This window comes from Zalophus californianus, chromosome 1 (genome assembly GCF_009762305.2).
Source record: "Zalophus californianus isolate mZalCal1 chromosome 1, mZalCal1.pri.v2, whole genome shotgun sequence".
NCBI lineage: Eukaryota > Metazoa > Chordata > Mammalia > Carnivora > Otariidae > Zalophus > Zalophus californianus.
The window spans coordinates 5,251,824-5,271,104 of record NC_045595.1 but is presented as its reverse complement, the minus strand read 5'-3'; the positions used below and the strand labels follow the sequence as shown (position 1 = coordinate 5,271,104).

The 19,281-nt window shown below is 40.3% G+C and overlaps 1 protein-coding gene across 1 annotated transcript; it reads left to right on the top strand.

Annotated features, from left to right (window-relative positions):
- Positions 1–4,158: 4,158 nt before the first annotated feature.
- On the top strand, positions 4,159–4,958 carry LOC113918831 (methyl-CpG-binding domain protein 3-like 2B). The gene is given in 1 exon segment (XM_027587691.1): positions 4,159–4,958. A coding segment is annotated over 1 exon segment (684 nt). The 3' UTR covers positions 4,843–4,958.
- Positions 4,959–19,281: the final 14,323 nt, after the last annotated feature.

The following is a 19,281-nucleotide window of genomic DNA, read 5'->3' as shown; positions in this document are numbered from 1 at the left end:
AGATGAACCATGAGAGACTATGGACTCTGAGAAACAAACTGAGGGTTCTAGAGGGGAGGGTGTTGGGGGGTGGGTTAGCCCAGTGATGGGTATTAAGGAGGGTACGTTCTGCATGGAGCCCTGAGTGCTATACAAAAACAATGAATCGTGGATCACTACATCAAAAACTAATGATGTATGGTGACTAACATAACATAATAAAATAAAATTAAAAAAAGAAATGATTGGTTTAAAAAGAAAGGCACATTAGGTTTGCATTTTAGACAGCTTATTGTGATTAGAGTCTTCTATAGTACTCCTCCCATATCCCCGAGGAACATGTTCCAAGACCCTCAGTGGATACCTGAAACCATGGATAGTATTGAACCCTATATATATCCTATATATGTTTTTTTCCTATACATACATACTTATGATACAGTTTATCAATTGGGTACAGCAAGATATTAGTAACAATAATAAAGTAGATTATAACAATATAATAAGGTTATGTGAATGTAGTCTCTCAAAATATCCTACTGTACTGTACTCCCCCTTCTTCTTTTGATGATGTAAGATGACAAAATGCCTACATGATGAGGTGGAGTGGAGTGAATGACAGAAGCACTGTGATGTAGGGTTAGGCTACATCCCTAACCATTCCGTCTGGACCCCAGACCACAGTTGACCTTGGTTAACTGATACTGTGAATAAAGGGAATGCTATAATGAATTCCAGGGAGAAAGGATAAAAAAAACCAAAAAACCTCAGGCAGTGATAATTAAGTGCAGTCTGCCACCGTAGAGATTATGTCATTGTATAATTGTGGTTAAGTGAATTTATTTGAAAAATCTAGAAAGTATTTTTTTGAGTTTGAATAATTTCCTTCAATAAATATAACTGAGCACCTTCTAAGGCAAAACAAGTGGATACCGTGTGTAAAACATTAAAGTTCACATTAGTTATGTCTTCACTGAATATCCGATTTATAGAAAAACAATATGAGAGGCACCTGGGTGGCTCGGTTGAGCATCTGCCTTCTGCTCAGGTCATGACCTCAGGGTCCTGGGATCAAGCCTTGCATTGGGCTCCCTGCTCAGCAGGGAGCCTGCTTCTCCCTCCCCCTTCCCCTGCTCCTTTTCTCTCTCTCAAATAAATAAATAAAATCTTAAAAAAAGAAAAACAATATGAAAGAAATACATGTAGTAGTGAACATTGAAAAAGTTAAAATTACAAAAAATGTAGTTCTGATGGCTGGATCAGGAAAGGTCACTGGAGAAATGGTATTTTGTAGGGAAACTGAAAGGTGCTCAAGAATTATTCAGAAGTTGAGAGTCTTATTTATTTGATTTTAAAATTTTTATTTAAATTCAATTTAGTTAATATATAGTATATTATTAGTTTCAGGGGTGGAATTCAGTGATTCATCAGTTGCATATAACACCCAGTGCTCATTACATCAAGTGCCCTCCTTAATGCCCATCATGCAATTACCCCATCCCCCCACCCACCATCCCTCCAGCAACCCTCAGTTTGTTTCCTAGAGCTAAGAGTTTCTTATGGTTTTTCCACCCTCTCTGTTTTTATCTTATTTTTCTTTCCCTTCCTCCATGTTCATCTGTTTTGTTTCTTAAATTCCACATATGAGTGAAATCATATGGTATTTGTCTTTCTCTGGCTGACTTATTTTCTTAGCATAATGCCCTCTAGTTCTATCCACGTTGTTGCAAATGACAAGATTTCATTCTTTTTGATGACTGAGTAATATTCCATTATATCATCTTTATCCATTCATCTGTTGATGGACATCTGAGCTCTTTCCATATTTTGGCTACTGTGGACATTGCTGCTATAAACAATGGGGTGCGTGTGCCCCTTCGAATTACTATGTTTATATCTTTTGGATAAATGCCTAGTAGTGCAATTGCTGGGTCATAGGGTAGTTCTATTTTTAACTTTTTGAGGAACCTCCATACTGTTTTCCATAGAGGCTGCACCAGTTTGCATTCCCACCAACAGTGTAAGAGGGTTCCCCTTTCTCCACATCCTCACCAACATCTGTTTCCTGATTTGTTAATTTTAGCTATTCTTAGTGTGTGGTGGTATCTCATTGTGGTTTTGATTTATATTTCCCTGATGCTGAATGATGTTGAGCATTTTTCCATGTGTCTCTTGGCCATTTGTATGTCTTCTTTGGAGAAATGTCTGTTTATGTCTTCTGCCCATTTCTTGACTGGATTTTTTTTGTTTTTTGGTGTTGAGTTTATTAGATGGATTCAGGATTCATTGTTATAAGAGTGTGAGGTGGCAGGGTGGCCAGATGCCACTCAGGTTTATTTTATTTATTTTATTTTTAAGCATTTTTTTATTTTATTATGTTATGTTAGTCACCATACAGTACATCATTAGTTTTTAATGTAGTGATCCATGATTCATTGTTTGCATATAACACCCAGTGCTCCATGCAATACGTGCCCTCCTTAATACCCATCACCAGGTTAACCCATCACCCCAGTCCCCTCCCCTTTAAAACCCTGTTTGTTTCTTGGGGTCTATAGTCTCTCATAGTTCATCTCTCCCTCTGATTCCCGCCCCCCTTCATTTTTCCCTTCCTTCTCCTAATGTCCTCCCTGCTATTCCTTATGTTCCACAAATAAGTGAAACCATATGATAATTGACTTTCTCTGCTTGACTTATTTCACTTAGCATCATCTCCTCCAGTCCCATCCACGTTGATGCAAAAGTTGGGTATTCATCCTTTCTGATGGCTGAGTAATATTCCATTGTATACATGGACCACATCTTTATCCGTTGGTCTGTTGAAGGGCATCTTGGCTCCAGTAGCCAAACTGTGGACATTGCTGCTATGAACATTGGGGTGCATGTGTCCCTTCTTTTCACTACATCTGTGTCTTTGGGGTAAATACCCAGGAGTGCAATTGCTGGGTCATAGGGTAGCTCTATTTTAAATTTTTTGAGGCACCTCCACACTGTTTTCCAAAGTGGCTGTACCAACTTGCATTCCCACCAACAGTGTAAGAGTGTTCCCCTTTCTCCACAACCTCTCCAACATTTGTTGTTTCTTGCCTTATCAATTTTTGCCATTCTAACTGGTGTAAGGTGGTATCTCAATTGCCACTCAGGTTTAAACAAGACATTAGTACTAACAAGTGGGTTTGGGGACACTTTGATAGCAGTGAATTATTTGGGGAATTGGTTGGTTCAACTTGGGATCTGGTCACTGTGAGTGGAGTCATCAATATTATCGCTGAAGAGGTGAGTGGGAGGATGGCATTGGGTATCAGGATTGGAGTCAGATCTGTGCTGATTCTATGGGCATTTCTAGCTCTATGGGCTAATGGTATTTGAAGTCAAGGAAATGGATGGATGGCCTAGACAGGGGTGTGGATGAACAAATGTGCGAGCAGGATTGATTTCTAAGAAGCATCTACTTGTGTTAAGTCAGAAAGAGGAGCTGACATTAGCAGGGAGAAGAGAATGAAGAGTATCAGGGAGAATGTTCTGTACCAGAACTTTGAAAAATGGTTTACAATGGAGGTCTTTGTGCAAAAAAATAAAGGGGATCTGTGTTATGGGAATATGATGTTTCTGAGTTATTTATTTACGAACAGGAAGATAGTTGAGTGAAGATGGGATTTGGGTGTGCAAGTGAAAGCTAGTAAGTATCTCAGAGTTGGGAGGGACATGATCTCACTGAAGATGAGGCATGAAAGCTAGGAAAACCAGGAGGTAGTGTGTCCTAAAGCATAGTAAAGAGATAATGAAAACCTGAAGTCTTGGGATACAAAGAAACCTATGATCCTTGTGTCTAAATGATGGTGGGTCAGGGAGTACCAGCATGTGTGTGGTTGACATTGACAAGGGTGGGAGGAGGGAAACATCCTCCAGGGAAGATGGTGGAGGGGAAAGGGTCTGGAGTTGGCACTGGGTAATGATCTCAAGCTTTCTGTCCTTGACTTATATCTGCTTGATGGTGTCCCAGAACTAATTCTCAGTGTGCGGTGCCTGCACCAGCAGCATCAGCATCACCTAAGAACCCTTAGAAAGGCAGATTCTTGGCCCCACCCCAGACCTACTTGGCTTGAGGCCCAGAAATCTGAGTTTTAACAACCCTCTGGATGATTGTGATGCACCGTGCAATTCAAGACACATTTCTCCATGGAGAGAGGAGGGTGGAATATTCATATGAGCTGAGAACATTCTTTGTGGCTGGTGGTCCTCATTCCCCACTTTATTAAAATATCACATTTCATTTTGTTTTCAAAGGGCAAGCTCAAAAGAAACATGATGTCCCAGACCATAGAGAAGAAAAGACAAGTCCATTTAGCCAAGGCCAAGAAAAGATATCATAAAAGAGCTGCACCTCCTATAAGGCTGACCAGTTGCATTTTTAAGAGGCCAGTCACGAGCATAACTTCCCATCCTGGCGATGAGGTCAGGTACAGTCAACGAGACAGGGCCTTGGAGAAGCCCCAGCAAATTTCTGTGTACAGGAGACTGCAGGGACTCCAGGCCTGCAGCAGGGAAGGAGAAATTTTAAGTACTTTGGACTTCATAAATACCTCACAAGTGATTGCACCAGGCAGTGCGGGTGCAGGGTCTCTACCTAGTGGCCCTGGGCCCAGCACAGTACCATCTTCAGTCTGGGCAGGGATGTTCCCAGGAGTGGGTCTCTATCTCCCACCACCCATCTGCAGACAGCTAGTAACACCTGGAGATATCCGGAGACAGACTCAGAAAGTGAAAAAAGCAAGAGAGAGACTGGCTGAGGCCTTGAGGGCAGACAGGATTGCCACAGAGGTGGAGAGAGCCAGAAGCCAAGAGGGACATTCTGACAACTAGAGGAAAAGTAGGAAAAGGTTGTGTGGAAGGATCCAGTGGGGTGCTTCACCATGAGACAGCCCCCAGTTTCACTTCCTTTCGAGATGTCAATCTGTTTCTTGCTCTATACCACTGTGCTTTGTTATACCAAAATTGTATTTCATTAAACTCTTTTGAGAGACAAAGGTGTGAAAGAGTATAGAGTGGTGGTTTTGTGGGTAAGAGATTGGATTTCATTTGAAATAAGTCAATCAGAGAAACAATTATCATGGTTTCATTCATATGTAAAACATAAGGAATAATGCAGAGGACAATAGGGGTAGGGGGGAAAACTGAATGGGAAGAAATCAGAGAGGGAGACAAACCATATGAGACTCTTGACTCCGGGAAACAGACTGAGGGTTGTGGAAAGGGAGGGGGTTGGGGGGATAGGGTAACCAGGTGATGGGTATTAAGGAGGCCACTTGATGTGATGAGCACTGGGTGTTATACTAAACTGATGAATCACTGAACATTATATCAAAAACCAATGATGTACTTACTATACCTTGGCTAATTGAATTTAAAGAAAAAAAAAAGAGAATCCTTGCCAGCAGGCTCACTGCCTTCACCCTGGATGAAACTTGTCCACCTCACAGCATAGGACACATTGGAATTATTCAATAAACAATTCATTTTGTTTATAAACAATTTATTCAGTAAACATTGTAATCATTTATGGTGAACAAATGATTGATGGACTAAAGGTGTCACTTCTGTAGAAGTCAGAGGGGGAGACTGTCTCACTAGGTTCAGGAAGGAAAAGAAGTGATGTTGTTCTGGAAGGACCTGGTATTTTCCGAACTTCTTAAACTTTTGGTAGAGTAGTTTCAGCAGAGGTGGGGAAGGAAGCTTGATTTCAGAGGGTCAAAGCCTGAAAAACAAAAAGGTAGAGAGTGAGTGGAGGTGGACAGCTATGCCTCAGACAGCTGTACTTCATTCCTCTTACAACAGGCTCTGGATTTAACTTAGTGAAAGCTCTCTCCCAGAGCCAGCAGCTTTGGTGGAAGCTGATTTCATCCCAGAACGGGGGCAGGCCTGACCCTTCAGTGTGAGCTAGTCTGCATATTCCAAACTCTTCAGTGTCCTGGGGCAGGACATCCCATGGCCCTCTCTGGTCCAGTCAGATCCAGGCACAGAGCCCTTTATGGAACACAAGGTAGAGTCCAGTACACAGGGCTCTTACCTGCCAGACCTGGCATTCTGGAAGGTGGAGTTGAGTGAGGTCACAGTGTAGGAGCGGTTGCCTGGGTTTGAGGTCATCTGGGAGGACAGCATAGTAGGGGTGGGTGTGGGCGTGGACAGGACAAGACCTGTTCCCCTCATTTGTATTCTGCAAGTATCTATGTCTGGACATAATCTACTCAAGTTCCATTAACATAGCTGATTTCTACCCTCATTGAATCTTTCCTATTTTTATTTTCTGTTAAATTGTTTTATCTTAATTTTATTTATTTTGGGGGGAGTAAATTCTTTTATTTATTTTTTATTTAAATTCAATTAGCCAACATATAGTACATCATTAGTTTCAGATGCAGTGTTCAATAATTTATCAGTTGAGTGTAACACCCACTGCTCATCTTAAGTTAATTTCAGTTGGGTTTTTCTCTCCCATGCATTTAAATTATTCCTGACTGGTTCCCAGATGTAGGCTAGGATTTCAGGGAGTTACACTGACAAATGAAGGTGTTCCTTTCCAACCTGGGCCCAGCAGAATGGCTTTCATAAAGAAGGGTGGTAAGAAGGGCTGTTCTGCCATCAGCGAGGTAGTGACCAGAGTACACCATCAACATTCACAAGCACATCCATGGAGTGGGTTTCAAGAAGCATGCCCCTTGAGCACTCAGAGAGATCCGGAAATATGCCATGAAGGAGATGGGAACTCCAGATATGCACATTGATGCCAGGCTCAACAAAGCTGTTTGGGCCGAAGGGATAAGGAATAGACCGTACCCATGTGCAGTTGTCCAGAAAACGTAATGAAGATGAAGATTCACCAAACAAGCTCTATACATTATCTGTGTACCTGTTACCACTTTCAAAAATCTATAGACAGTTAATGTGGATGAGAACGAATTGCTGGTTGTCAAATAAAGGTATAAAACTGCAAGAAGGAGAAGAAGGAGGAGGAAGAGAAGAAGAAGAAAGAAGGAGAAGAAGAAAAAGAGGAAGAGGAAGAAGAGGAAGAAGGTGTACAGGTGTGATAACTAGGGACCTGGGAAGTTTACATGATGACATCCTGCATAGTAAGTGACCTCCAGGACATCTGTATGATAGGCTATGCATTAAATAGAATTTTAAAGACAATGTACTATTAGCTTTTGATGGTTTGAGTGAGAATAAATGGGGAGTCCTGTGGTCAATTCATGGTTTATCAACAGCAGAGTGTCCTCCCTTGCCTCTTCCAGCTCCTGGTGGTGCCTGCATTCCTGCTGCTTGTGGCAGCATTACCCCAATCTCTGCCTGAATCTTTCACACAGCCTGCTTCCCTCCACATCTCTACATGTCTTCTCTTCCTAGAAGAACTCCAGTCATTGCATTTATGGCCCACCCTAAATCCATGCTGAGTGCAGTGTGCTACCTGCCACTTCTTTTTTTTTGGCTAGGCTAGGCTTCTTTCCTCCATTCTTGGCTCTCACCTCCCTGACCTCAGCTCCCTCTTTCCCTCCCTGTCACTTCCGGACCTAGTTGGTTCTTTGGGCTCTCTCTGGATGGCTACAGTTTCTCTGATTTTTACTGCTTCTGTTCAGCCCTGTCTGTTTCTCTCTGCCTCACCACAGGCTTGACTCATACCAGTTTGGTTTGTTGCATTTTATTTTTTCTTATTTCAAGAAGATGAAAGATCTATACACTGAAAAGTATAAAGCACAGAAGGAAATTGAAGAAGACATTAATAAATGGAAAGATATCCTGTGTTCACAGATTGTAAGAATTAATGTTATTAAAATACCTATTCTACCCCAAGCCATCTACAGATTCAATGGAATTCCTACCAAAATTCCAACGGCATTTTTCACAGATAGAAAAAAAAATTCTACAATGGAATATTACCCAGCCATCAAAAAATGAAATCTTGTCATTTACAATGATGTGGGTGGAACTAGAGCATATTATTATGCTAGGCAAAATAAGTCAATCAGAGAAAGACAATTATTATATGATTTAACTCATATGTAGAATTTAAGAAACAAAACAGAGGATCATAGGGAAAGGAAGGGAAAAATAAAATAAGATGAAATCAGAGAGGGAGACAAACCATAAGATACTCAACTCTAGGAAACAGAGGGTTGCTGGAGGGGAGATGGGTGGGGGGATGGGGTAACTGGGCATTAGGAGGGCACTTGATGTAATGAGGATTGGGTATTATATGCAACTGATGAGTCACTAAACTTTACCTCTTAAACTAAAAAAAAAAAAAAAAAATCGCACGGAACTATAAAATACCCCAAATAGCTAAAGCAATTCTGAACAAAAAGAAAAAAGCTGGAGGCATCACAATTTCTGATTTTAAATTATATTACAAAACTATAGTGTTCAAGGCAGTATGGTACTGGCATAAAAACAGACAGACACACCAATAGAACAGAACAGAGGATCCTCAAATAAACCCACACATATAAGGTCAACTAATTTGCAACAAAATCACTAAGAATGTACAGTGGGGAAAGGATAGCCTTTTCAGTGAATGGCTTGGGAAAACCAGATATCTACATGTGAAAGTTTGAAATTGGACTCTTACATCACACACAAAAATCAACTTTAAATGGACTAAGCACTTAACATAAGAGCTGAAACTGTAAAAACCCTAGAGGAAAATACAGAAGAAAACTTCTTGACATTGATCTTGGCAATGATTTTTATATCTGACACCAAAAGCACAGGCAACAAGAGCAAAGCTGAATAAGGGGGACTACATCAAACAAAAAAGTTACTGCATGCAAGTTATTTAACCAACGAAATGAAGAGGGAACCTGTGAAGTGGGATAAAATATTTGCAAGTAGAATATATTTGATAAAGGGTTAATATCCAAAATATGTAAGGAACTCATTCAACGCAAATACCAAAACCCCCACAAAAACCAAAACCCCTGCCCCCAAACCCAGCCAAACAAAAAATCACCCCTAAATGCCAAATAGCTCAGTTAATAAATGGGCACAGGAGCTGAGTAGACATTCTTCCAAAGAAGAGACACAAACACCCACGAGGTCCATGAAAGGGTGCTCAGCATCACTAATTGTCAGAGGAATGTAAATGAAAACCACAAGGAGATACCATCTCACCCCTGTTAGGATGGTTATTCTACAAAAGTGAAAAGAGTACTGGTGAAGGTGTAGAGAACAGAGAATGATTATACCTCATCAGCAGGAATGTAACTAGTACAACCATATGATCCAGCAATCCCACTGCTTGATATTTATCCAGGGGAAATAAAGTCACTGTCTTTTTTGGAAATTTTATTTTATTTTATTATTTTATGTTAGTCACCATACAATACATCATTAGTTTTTGATGTAGTGATCCACGATTCATTGTTAAAATCACTGTCTTGAAGTGATATCTGCACTCCCATATTCACGGCAGCATTATTCCCAGGAGCCAAGGTATGCAAACAACAGAAGTGTCCATTGACAGATGAATAAAGAAAATGTGATTATTATATAATCTATGTGTATGTATATATATGTATGTATATTATTCACCCATGAGAAAGAAATAAGTCTGCTATTTGCAACAACATTGATAAAGTTGGAGGACATCATACTAAGTGAAATAAACTGACAGAAACACAAATACTGCATGATCTCACTTTTACATGGAATCTAAAAAAATGTGAAACATACAATAACACAGAATACAGTTGAATTTATCAGAGGCTGGGTTGTGGGGGGAAAGGGAAGATTTGATCAAAAGGTACAATCTTTCAGTCATAAGATGAACAAATTGTGGAGACCTAATGTACACCATGGCAATTATAGTTAATAATTGTGTATTGTGTACTTAAAATTTGCTTAAAGAGTAGATCTCAAGTGTGTTATCCCCACACCAGAAAATGATAGCTAAGTGAGGTGATGGATATATTAATTAACTTTACTGGGATAACCATTTCACAATGTATGTGTATATCAAATTATATTGTATGCCTTAATTATATGCAATTTTAATTTGTCAATCATACCTCAATAATGCTAGAAAAAAACAAACCAGAAAACATGAAAAAAATGTTTAGCATCTTAGCTTGAGGGAAATGCTAATGAAATCAGGAGATACTATAATACACACATCAGATTAGCCAAAATGAAAAAGCAATAGCACATGCTTTTAAGGCTGTGAAGCAATCAGATCATGGCGTGAACAGCTAGGGGGTGGAACTGAGTGGCAAGGTCTCCTGATGTTGTACATGTGATTACCCTTTACCCTGTCCACAAAAGTCCACAACAGACATGATGTAGTTGGGTTCTGGCACCAGGAGTTTATAACAGCATTTTCCACTAACCATATGGTCATCAGTGTGAGAATGAGTAGATCCGGTGCTGTCTGCAGCCAATGTGCCTCCACACAGCAATAGGAATCCACAAAAATTAACTGACAGAAGAGTAGGGATGGATCTTAACAACAAATCTAATGTTGAATCACGCACTAGAGAGTCGACACTATGGGCTTCCCTGTAAATAAATGGATATATTGGCAAAATTAATCTGAGGTGGTCTTGGAACTGTGGGCACCCTTGTGAGAGCAAGGATTGCAGCTTGGTTCACTGTTCACATCACAATGTTTAAAGTATCAAACATCACAGATATAAATAAGTCCTTCAGAGCATTTGTTTCTGATCCCTGTTTTCCCCCTCTCAGTGCATGGAGGAGATAACCTCCAACCAGAATTTTTAGTCTCTCCCTTAAGCTGTCTTGTTCTCTAAAAACCAATCACCTTGTTCCACATTCTTGAATTCCTCATGCCCTTTATACCATTAAATGCTAGTTTGCCTTTCATCCCTAAAGTCACTGATCTCAAGTAGCTACCCAAACCAGGAGATGCAGAGAGTAATTTAATTAGTTCTTTTTTTGCTGATTACCATGAATTCACTTTTCTCCAACCTTCATGCTGTGGCTGGCACAATTAGCTGCATATTTAAGTCACCTAGGTAAATTTCAAAGTACTGTTTGAAATACTCCCTATCCCCTTTGCTTAATGTACAGATACAAATGATCCTGCCTGGGATCCAGTCCTTTCCAATTTTACCAGGTAATTCTAATGTGCTGCAAAACCTGAAAAACTCTGAAATGAGAAAAAGGGTCCTTCATCTTACCGTCAAAAAATTTGGAGTTCTTACAAAATACATTCTGCTGTCCTGGTCCCTCCCACAGCCATTGTGATAAGCTGGAACATGTCCAGACACCCACAGCATTAAAAACATCCCAGGTGTGTTTCACACAAGTCAAGGGCTAGGACCACAGCTCCTAAAACAGCTAGAGTAGTTTCTCATCCTTGGCTGTCCTTTAGACCATTGGGGATTTATTTGTAAAATTGCTGTAGATCAGGCTGCATCCCACATCAGCAGATGAGAAGGGCTAGGACCAGACACAGCCATCAGTGGTTGTAAATTGTCCAGGTGATTCCAATGTACATCCAAGCTGAGAGCGATTGAAATAGATCGTCTGATGTTAATCACAATTCAAATCAGGTGATGCCAGATGATAAATCTGGATTCTTGCACTTCCTCTGGGGGGTACTGGTCTGCAACAGCAACAGACTGTTTTACCTAAGTGTGAGAGGACATACATCCAGGCTTTGGGGCAGCTTTTGGAAGGAAGAGGAATTTTGGATAACAGGCTCAGCGATCAGGAAGTAAGTGCCATGAGAGCTGGGCACAGGAGATGCTCTCCCTCTGGAAGAGAGGCGCAAAAGGAGCACCAAGAAAAACCCCTGGATAGGGGGCTTCTGGGGCTCTCTAGTGATGTCGCCGCTGGCCACACCCACTGACCCCGGGTACTCACTGCCACGATGCTGAGTTCTCTAGATTATTATCTGAACCAGCACAGATATTGTCTAAGGACTCCCACCCCCATGCTTTACCCCACTGAGTCTCGGTCAAACCGACGAGTGTCTCACGGGGCAGCCTTCCCTGTGCCCCCCCTTTAGCTGCCTGAGATAGGAGAGAGGAAGGAAGGACGTCTCTCCTCAACTCTCTCCTTCCTGGTTAAAGACACACCCCCTTAAATCTTGGGATGGCCCTGTGAGGAACTACTTCCCAATGCTGCATGGTGAAGCTGACAAAGCCAACCAGACTGTGCATGTGAGAAAAAGGAGTTTCATTTTTGCCTTAGGCACTATTATTTTTTTATATTTATATATATATTTTTTATGTTATGTTAGTCACCATACAGTACTTCATTAGTTTTTGATGTAGTGTTCCATGATTCATTGTGTATAACATCCAGCGCTCATTGCAATATGTGCCCTCCTTAATACCCATCACCGGGCTAACCCATCCCCTCATGCCCCTCCCCTCTGAAACCCTTGGTTTGTTTCCCAGAGTCCAGAGTCTCTCATAAAGCACAAATCAGTGTATCTGAAGTTGAGAAGGGAATGGTCATACCCTTTTTTTTTTAAGATTTTAAAAATGTATTCACTTGAGAGAGAGAACATGAGCAGGGGGGAAGGGCAGGAGAGGGAGAAGCAGACTCCCCGCTGGGCTGGATCCCAGGACCCCTAGGATCACAACCTGAGCCGAAAGCAGAGGGCAGATCCTTAACTGACTGAGCCACCCAGGTGCCCCGGGAATGGTCATTTCTTTAGTGGTTTTGTTTTTATCTTTAAGGAAAACCGTTTGCTTTATGCAGCATGATTAACATTGGCTGGACTAGAGAAACCCACTGGGTCAGTACTGGAGAGTGTTGCAGGGGGATGATCCATGTGTGAGCCAGGGGAGAGGACTGAATCATTCCCAGCTGTTCAGTGATCCACAGACTAGGGTTACTCATGCTGCTGAAGTCCTAGTCTTGGTATGCTTGTCTTTGGGTGTTTTTGCTTGGAACCAACTGATATTTTAGAAATATTATGCTATTTTAGTTCTCTAGATGCTTCATTTGGTTTACTTCATTGGATGCTTGTAATAAAGTTGTGTTAGGCAGCAGGGGTTACAGATGGTTAAGGGCTTTCCTCCATTCGGGTTTTCCTTGTTTAACACTGGGGCACGCTTCCTCACAAGGTGATGCATCTCTTTTCTCTGTACCTCCCCCACCCCCCTGGAACATCCAATTTAACAATCCTGCTGGTGACCTGGTGAATTTGGATGAGGAAGGAAAATCAGATGCTGAGTATGACATTCTTTTTTTTAAAAATTTTTTATTGTTATGTTAATCACCATATATTACACCATTTGTTTTTGATGTAGTGTTCCATGATTCATTGTTTATTCATAACACCCAGTGCTCCATGCAGAATGTGCCCTCTTTTTTTTTTCTCTTTTTTACATTTTTTATTATGTTAATCACCATATATTACATCATTAGTTTTTGGTGCAGTGTTCCATGATTCATTGTTTGTTCATAACACCCAGTGCTCCATGCAGAACGTGCCCTCCTCAATACCCATCACCAGGCTAACCCATCCCCCTACCCTCCTCCCCTCTAGAACCCTCAGTTTGTTTTTCAGAGTCCATCATCTCTCATGGTTCGTCTCCCCCTCTGACTTACTCCCCTTCATTCTTCCTCTCCTGCTATCTTCTTTTTCTTTTTTCTTAAAATATGTTGCGTTATTTGTTTCAGAAGTACAGATCTGTGATTGAACAGTCTTGCACAATTCACAGTGCTCACCATAGCACATACCCTCCCCAATGTCTATCACCCAGCCACCCCATCCCTCCCACCCCCAACCACTCCAGTAACACTCAGTTTGTTCCTGAGATTAAGAATTCCTCATATCAGTGAGGTCATATGATACATGTCTTTCTCTGATTGACTTCTTTCACTCAGCATAACACCCTCCAGTTCGATCCACGTCGTTGCAAATGGCAAGATCTCATTCCTTTTGATGGCTGCCTAATATTCCATTGTGTATATATACCACTTCTTCTTTATCCATTCATCTGTCGATGGACATCTTGGCTCTTTCCACAGTTTGGCTATGGTGGACATTGCTGCTATAAACATTGGGGTGCACGTACCCCTTCGGGTCCCTACATTTGTATCTTTGGGGTAAATACCCAGTGGTGCAATTGCTGGATCGAAAGGTAGCTCTAATTTCAACTGTTTGAGGAACCTCCATACTGTTTTCCAGAGGGGTTGCACAGGTTTGCATTCCCACCAACAGTGTAGGAGGGTTCCCCTTTCTCCACATCCCTGCCAACATCTGTCGTTTCCTGACTTGTTAATTTTAGCCATTCTGACTGGTGTGAGGTGGTATCTCATTGAGGTTTTGATTTGGATTTCCGTGATGCCGAGCGATGTTGAGCACTTTTTCATGTGCCTGTTGGCCATTTGGATGTCTTCTTTGGAAAAATGTCTGTTCATATCTTCTGCCCATTTCTTGATTGGATTATTTGTTCTTTGGGTGTTGAGTTTGATAAGTTCTTTATAGATTTTGGATACTAGCCCTTTATCAGATATGTCATTTGCAAATATTTTCTCCCATTCTGTCAGTTGTCTTTTGGTTTTGTGGACTGTTTCTTTTGCTGTGCAAAAGCTTTTTATCTTGATGAAATCCCAATAGTTCATTTTTGCCCTGGCTTCCCGTGCCTTTGGCGATGTGTCTAGGAAGAAGTTGCTGCGGCTAAGGTCGAAGAGGTTGCTACCTGTGTTCTCCTTTAGGATTTGGATGGACTCCTGTCTCACGTTTAGGTCTTTCAACCATTTGGGGTCTATTTTTGTGTCCGGTGTAAGGAAATGGTCCAGTTTCATTCTTCTGCATGTGGCTGTCCAATTTTCCCAACACCATTGGTTGAAGAGACTGTCTTTTTTCCATTGCACATTCTTTCCTGCTTTGTCAAAGATAAGTTGACCATAGAGTTGAGGGTCCATTTCTGGGCTCTCGATTCTGTTCCATTGATCTATGTGTCTGTTTTTGTGCCAGTACCATACTGTCTTGATGATGACAGCTTTGTAATAGAGCTGGAAGTCCGGAATTGTGATGCCGCCAGCTTTGCTTTTCTTTTTCAAGATTCCTCTGGCTATTCGGGGTCTCTTCTGGTTCCATACAAATTTTAGGATTATTTGTTCCATTTCTTTGAAAAAAGTGGATGGTATTTTGATGGGGATTGCATTGAATGTGTAGATTGCTCTAGGTAGCATTGACATCTTCACAATGTTGGTTCTCCCAATCCATGAGCATGGAACGTTTTTCCATTTCTTTGTGTCTTCTTCAATTTCTTTCCTGAGTATTTTATAGTTTTCTGAGTACAGATCCTTTGCCTCTTTGGTTAAATTTATTCCTAGGTATCTAATGGTTTTGGGTGCAATTGTGAATGGGATCGACTCCTTGATTTGTCTCTCTTCTGTCTTGTTGTTGGTGTATAGGAATGCCACTGATTTCTGTGCATTGATTTTATATCCTGCTACTTTATTGAATTCCTGTATGAGTTCTAGCAGTATTGGGGTGGAGTCTTTTGGGTTTTCCACATACAGTATCATATCATCTGCAAAGAGTGAGAGTTTGACTTCCTCTTTGCCGATTTGGATGCCTTTGATTTCTTTTTGTTGTCTGATTGCTGTGGCTAGGACTTCTAATACTATGTTGAATAGCAGTGGTGAGAGTGGACATCCCTGCCGCGTTCCTGACCTTAGGGGAAAAGCTCTCAGCCTTTCCCCATTGAGAATGATATTCGCTGTAGGTTTTTCGTAGATGGCTTTTATGATATTGAGGTATGTACCCTCTATCCCTATACTCTGAAGAGTTTTGATCAAGAAAGGATGTTGTACTTTGTCAAATGCTTTTTCTGCATCTATTGAGAGGATCATATGATTCTTGTTCTTTCTTTTGTTAATGTATTGTATCACGTTGATTGATTTGCGGATGTTGAACCAGCTTGCAGCCCAGGGATAAATCCCACTTGGTCGTGGTGAATAATCCTTTTAATGTACTGTTGGATCCTATTGGCTAGTATTTTGGTGAGAGTTTTTGCATCCATGTTCATCAAGGATATTGGTCTGTAATTCTCCTTTTTGATGGGGTCTTTGTCTGGTTTTGGGGTCAAGGTAATGTTGGCCTCATAAAATGAATTTGGAAGTTTTCCTTCCATTTCTATTTTTTGGAACAGTTTCAGGAGAATAGGTATTAATTCTTCTTGAAATGTCTGATAGAATTCCCCTGGGAAGCCATCTGGCCCTGGGCTTTTGTTTCTTGGCAGATTTTTGATGACTGCTTCAATTTCCTTAGTGGTTATAGGTCTGTTCAGGTTTTCTATTTCTTCCTGGTTCAATTTTGGTAGTTGATACATCTCTACGAATGCACCCATTTCTTCCAGGTTATCTAATTTGCTGGCATAGAGTTGCTCATAATATGTTCTTATAATTGTTTGTATTTCTTTGGTGTTGGTTGTGATCTCTCCTCTTGCATTCATGATTTTGTGGATTTGGGTCATTTCTCTTTTCTTTTTGATCAGTCTGGCCAGGGGTTTATCAATCTTGTTAATTCTTTCAAAGAACCAGCTCCTAGTTTCGTTGATCTATTCTACTGTTCTTTTGGTTTCTAGTTCATTGATTTCTGCTCTGATCTTTATTATTTCTCTTCTCCTGCTGGGTTTAGGCTTTATTTGCTGTTCTTTCTCCAGCTCCTTTAGGTGTAGGGTTAGGTTGTGTATTTGAGACCTTTCTTGTTTCTTGAGAAAGGCTTGTATTGCTATATACTTTCCTCTCAGGACTGCCTTTGCTGTATCCCAAAGATTTTGGACAGTTGTGTTTTCATTTTCATTGGTTTCCATGAATTTTTTTAATTCTTCTTTAATTTCCTGGTTGACCCATTCATTCTTTAGTAGGATACTCTTTAGCCTCCATGTATTTGAGTTCTTTCCGACTTTCCTCTTGTGATTGAGTTCTAGTTTCAAAGCATTGTGGTCTGAAAATATGCAGGGAATGATCCCAGTCTTTTGGTACTGATTGAGACCTGATTTGTGACCTAGGATGTGATCAATTCTGGAGAATGTTCCATGGGCACTAGAGAAGAATGTGTATTCCGTTGCTTTGGGATGGAATGTTCTGAATATGTCTGTGAAGTCCATTTGGTCCAGTGTGTCATTTAAAGTCTTTATTTCCTTGTTGATCTTTTGCTTAGATGATCTGTCCATTTCAGTCAGGGGGGTGTTAAAGTCCCCCACTATTATTGTATTGAGGTCAATGTGTTTCTTCGCTTTTGTTATTAATTGCCTTATATAATTGGCTGCTCCCACGTTAGGGGCATAGATATTTACAATTGTTAGATCTTCTTGTTGGATAGACCCTTTAAGTAGGATATAGTGTCCTTCCTCATCTCTTATTACAGTCTTTGATTTAAAATCTAATTTGTCTGATATAAGGATTGCCACCCCAGCTTTCTTTTGGTGTCCATTAGCATGGTAAATGGTTTTCTACCCACTCACTCTCAATGTGGGGGTGTCTTTGGGTCTAAAATGAGTCTCTTGCAGACAGCATATGGATGGATCTTGTTTTTTAATCCAATCTGATAGCCTGTGTCTTTTGATTGGGGCATTTAGCCCATTTACATTCAGGTTAACTATTGAAAGGTATGAATTAGTGCCATTGTATTGCCTATAAGGTGACTGTTACTGTATATTGTCTGTGTTCCTTTCTGATCCATGCTGCTTTTAGGCTCTCTCTTTGCTTAGATGACCCCTTTTAATATTTCTTGGAGGGCTGGTTTCGTGTTTGCAAATTCCTTTAGTTTTTGTTTGTTCTGGAAGCTTTTGATCTCTCCTTCTATTTTCAATGACAGCCTAGCTGGATATAGTATTCTTGGCTGCATATTTTTCTCATTTAGTGCTCTGAAGTTATCTTGCCAGTCCTTTCTGGCCTGCCAGGTCTCTGTGGATAGGTCTGTTGCCAATCTAATATTTTTACCATTGTAGGTTACATATCTCTTCTCCCGAGCTGCTTTCAGGATTTTCTCTTTGTCTCTGAGACTCGTAAGTTTCACTATTAGATGTCGGGGTATTGACCTATTATCATTGATTTTGAGAGGGGTTCTCTGTGCCTCCTGGATTTTGGTGCCTGTTTCCTTCCTCACATTAGGGAAGTTCTCCTCTATTATTTGTTCCAATATTCCTTCTTCCCCTCTCTCTCTTTCTTCTTCTTCTGGGATCCCAATTATTCTGACATTGTTTCATCTTATCGTATCACTTATCTCTCGAATTCTGCCCTCGTGATCCTGTAGTTGTTTCTCTCTCTTTTTCTCAGCCTCTTTATTTTCCATCATTTGGTCTTCTATATCACTGATTCTCTCTTCTGCCTCATTTATCCTAGCATTTAGTGCCCCCATTTTTGATTGCACCTCATCAATAGCCTTTTTGATTTCGACTTGGTTAGATTTTAGTTCTTTTATTTCTCCAGAAAGGGTTTCTCTAATAACTTCCACACTTTTTTCAAGCCCAGCTAGTATCTTTAAAGTCATGATTCTGAACTGTAGGTCCGACATCGTACTAATGTCCGTATTGAGTAGGTCCCTGGCAGACGGTACTACCTCTTGTTCTTTTTGCTGAGGTGATTTTTTTCATCTTGTCATTCTGTCCAGAGGAGAATAGATGAATGAGAGGACAAAATGCTAACAGGTTAAGAACGTCCCCAGCAAATATACTGTATACAAATCAGAAAAGACCTGAAACCAGGGGAAAAGAAAGGGAAAGAAAGAAAAAAGAAAGAGAATAAAAAAAAAGAAAAAAAAGATAAGAACAAAAAGAGAACAATACAAAAAAGCAGAATATGATCAAGTATGATCAGGCTAGTGCATAGATCAGTGCCACACACTAGATTTTGGGCGTATTTTGGTCTGTTAGAAAAAAGTGCCTCCTAAAATTTTAAAGGAAGAAAGACTTATATATGTACAAAATAAGGGTTGATACAATGAAGGGATGGAAGATGAATGTAAAGATGAAAATTATAGAAGATTTTATAAAAGGAATTGATAAGATAAGTTGTTTGAAAAAAGAAAGAAGATAAAAAAAAAAAGGGAGAGAATGTGATCAGGCAGGAGACTAGAACAAAGCCATACACTAGTGAGTTAGGGTATATTTTGATCTGTTAGAAGAAACTGTATCTCAAAATTTTAAAGAGAGAACAACTTATATATATATGCCAAAAATAAGGGTAACTACTATGAAGGGATAAAATATTACTCTAAAAATGAAAAATAAAAAATGTTTTTTTTAAAAAAAGGGATTGATAAGATGTTGGTTTAAAAAGGGAAAAAGAAAAATTAAAAAAAAAGTTAAAAAAATT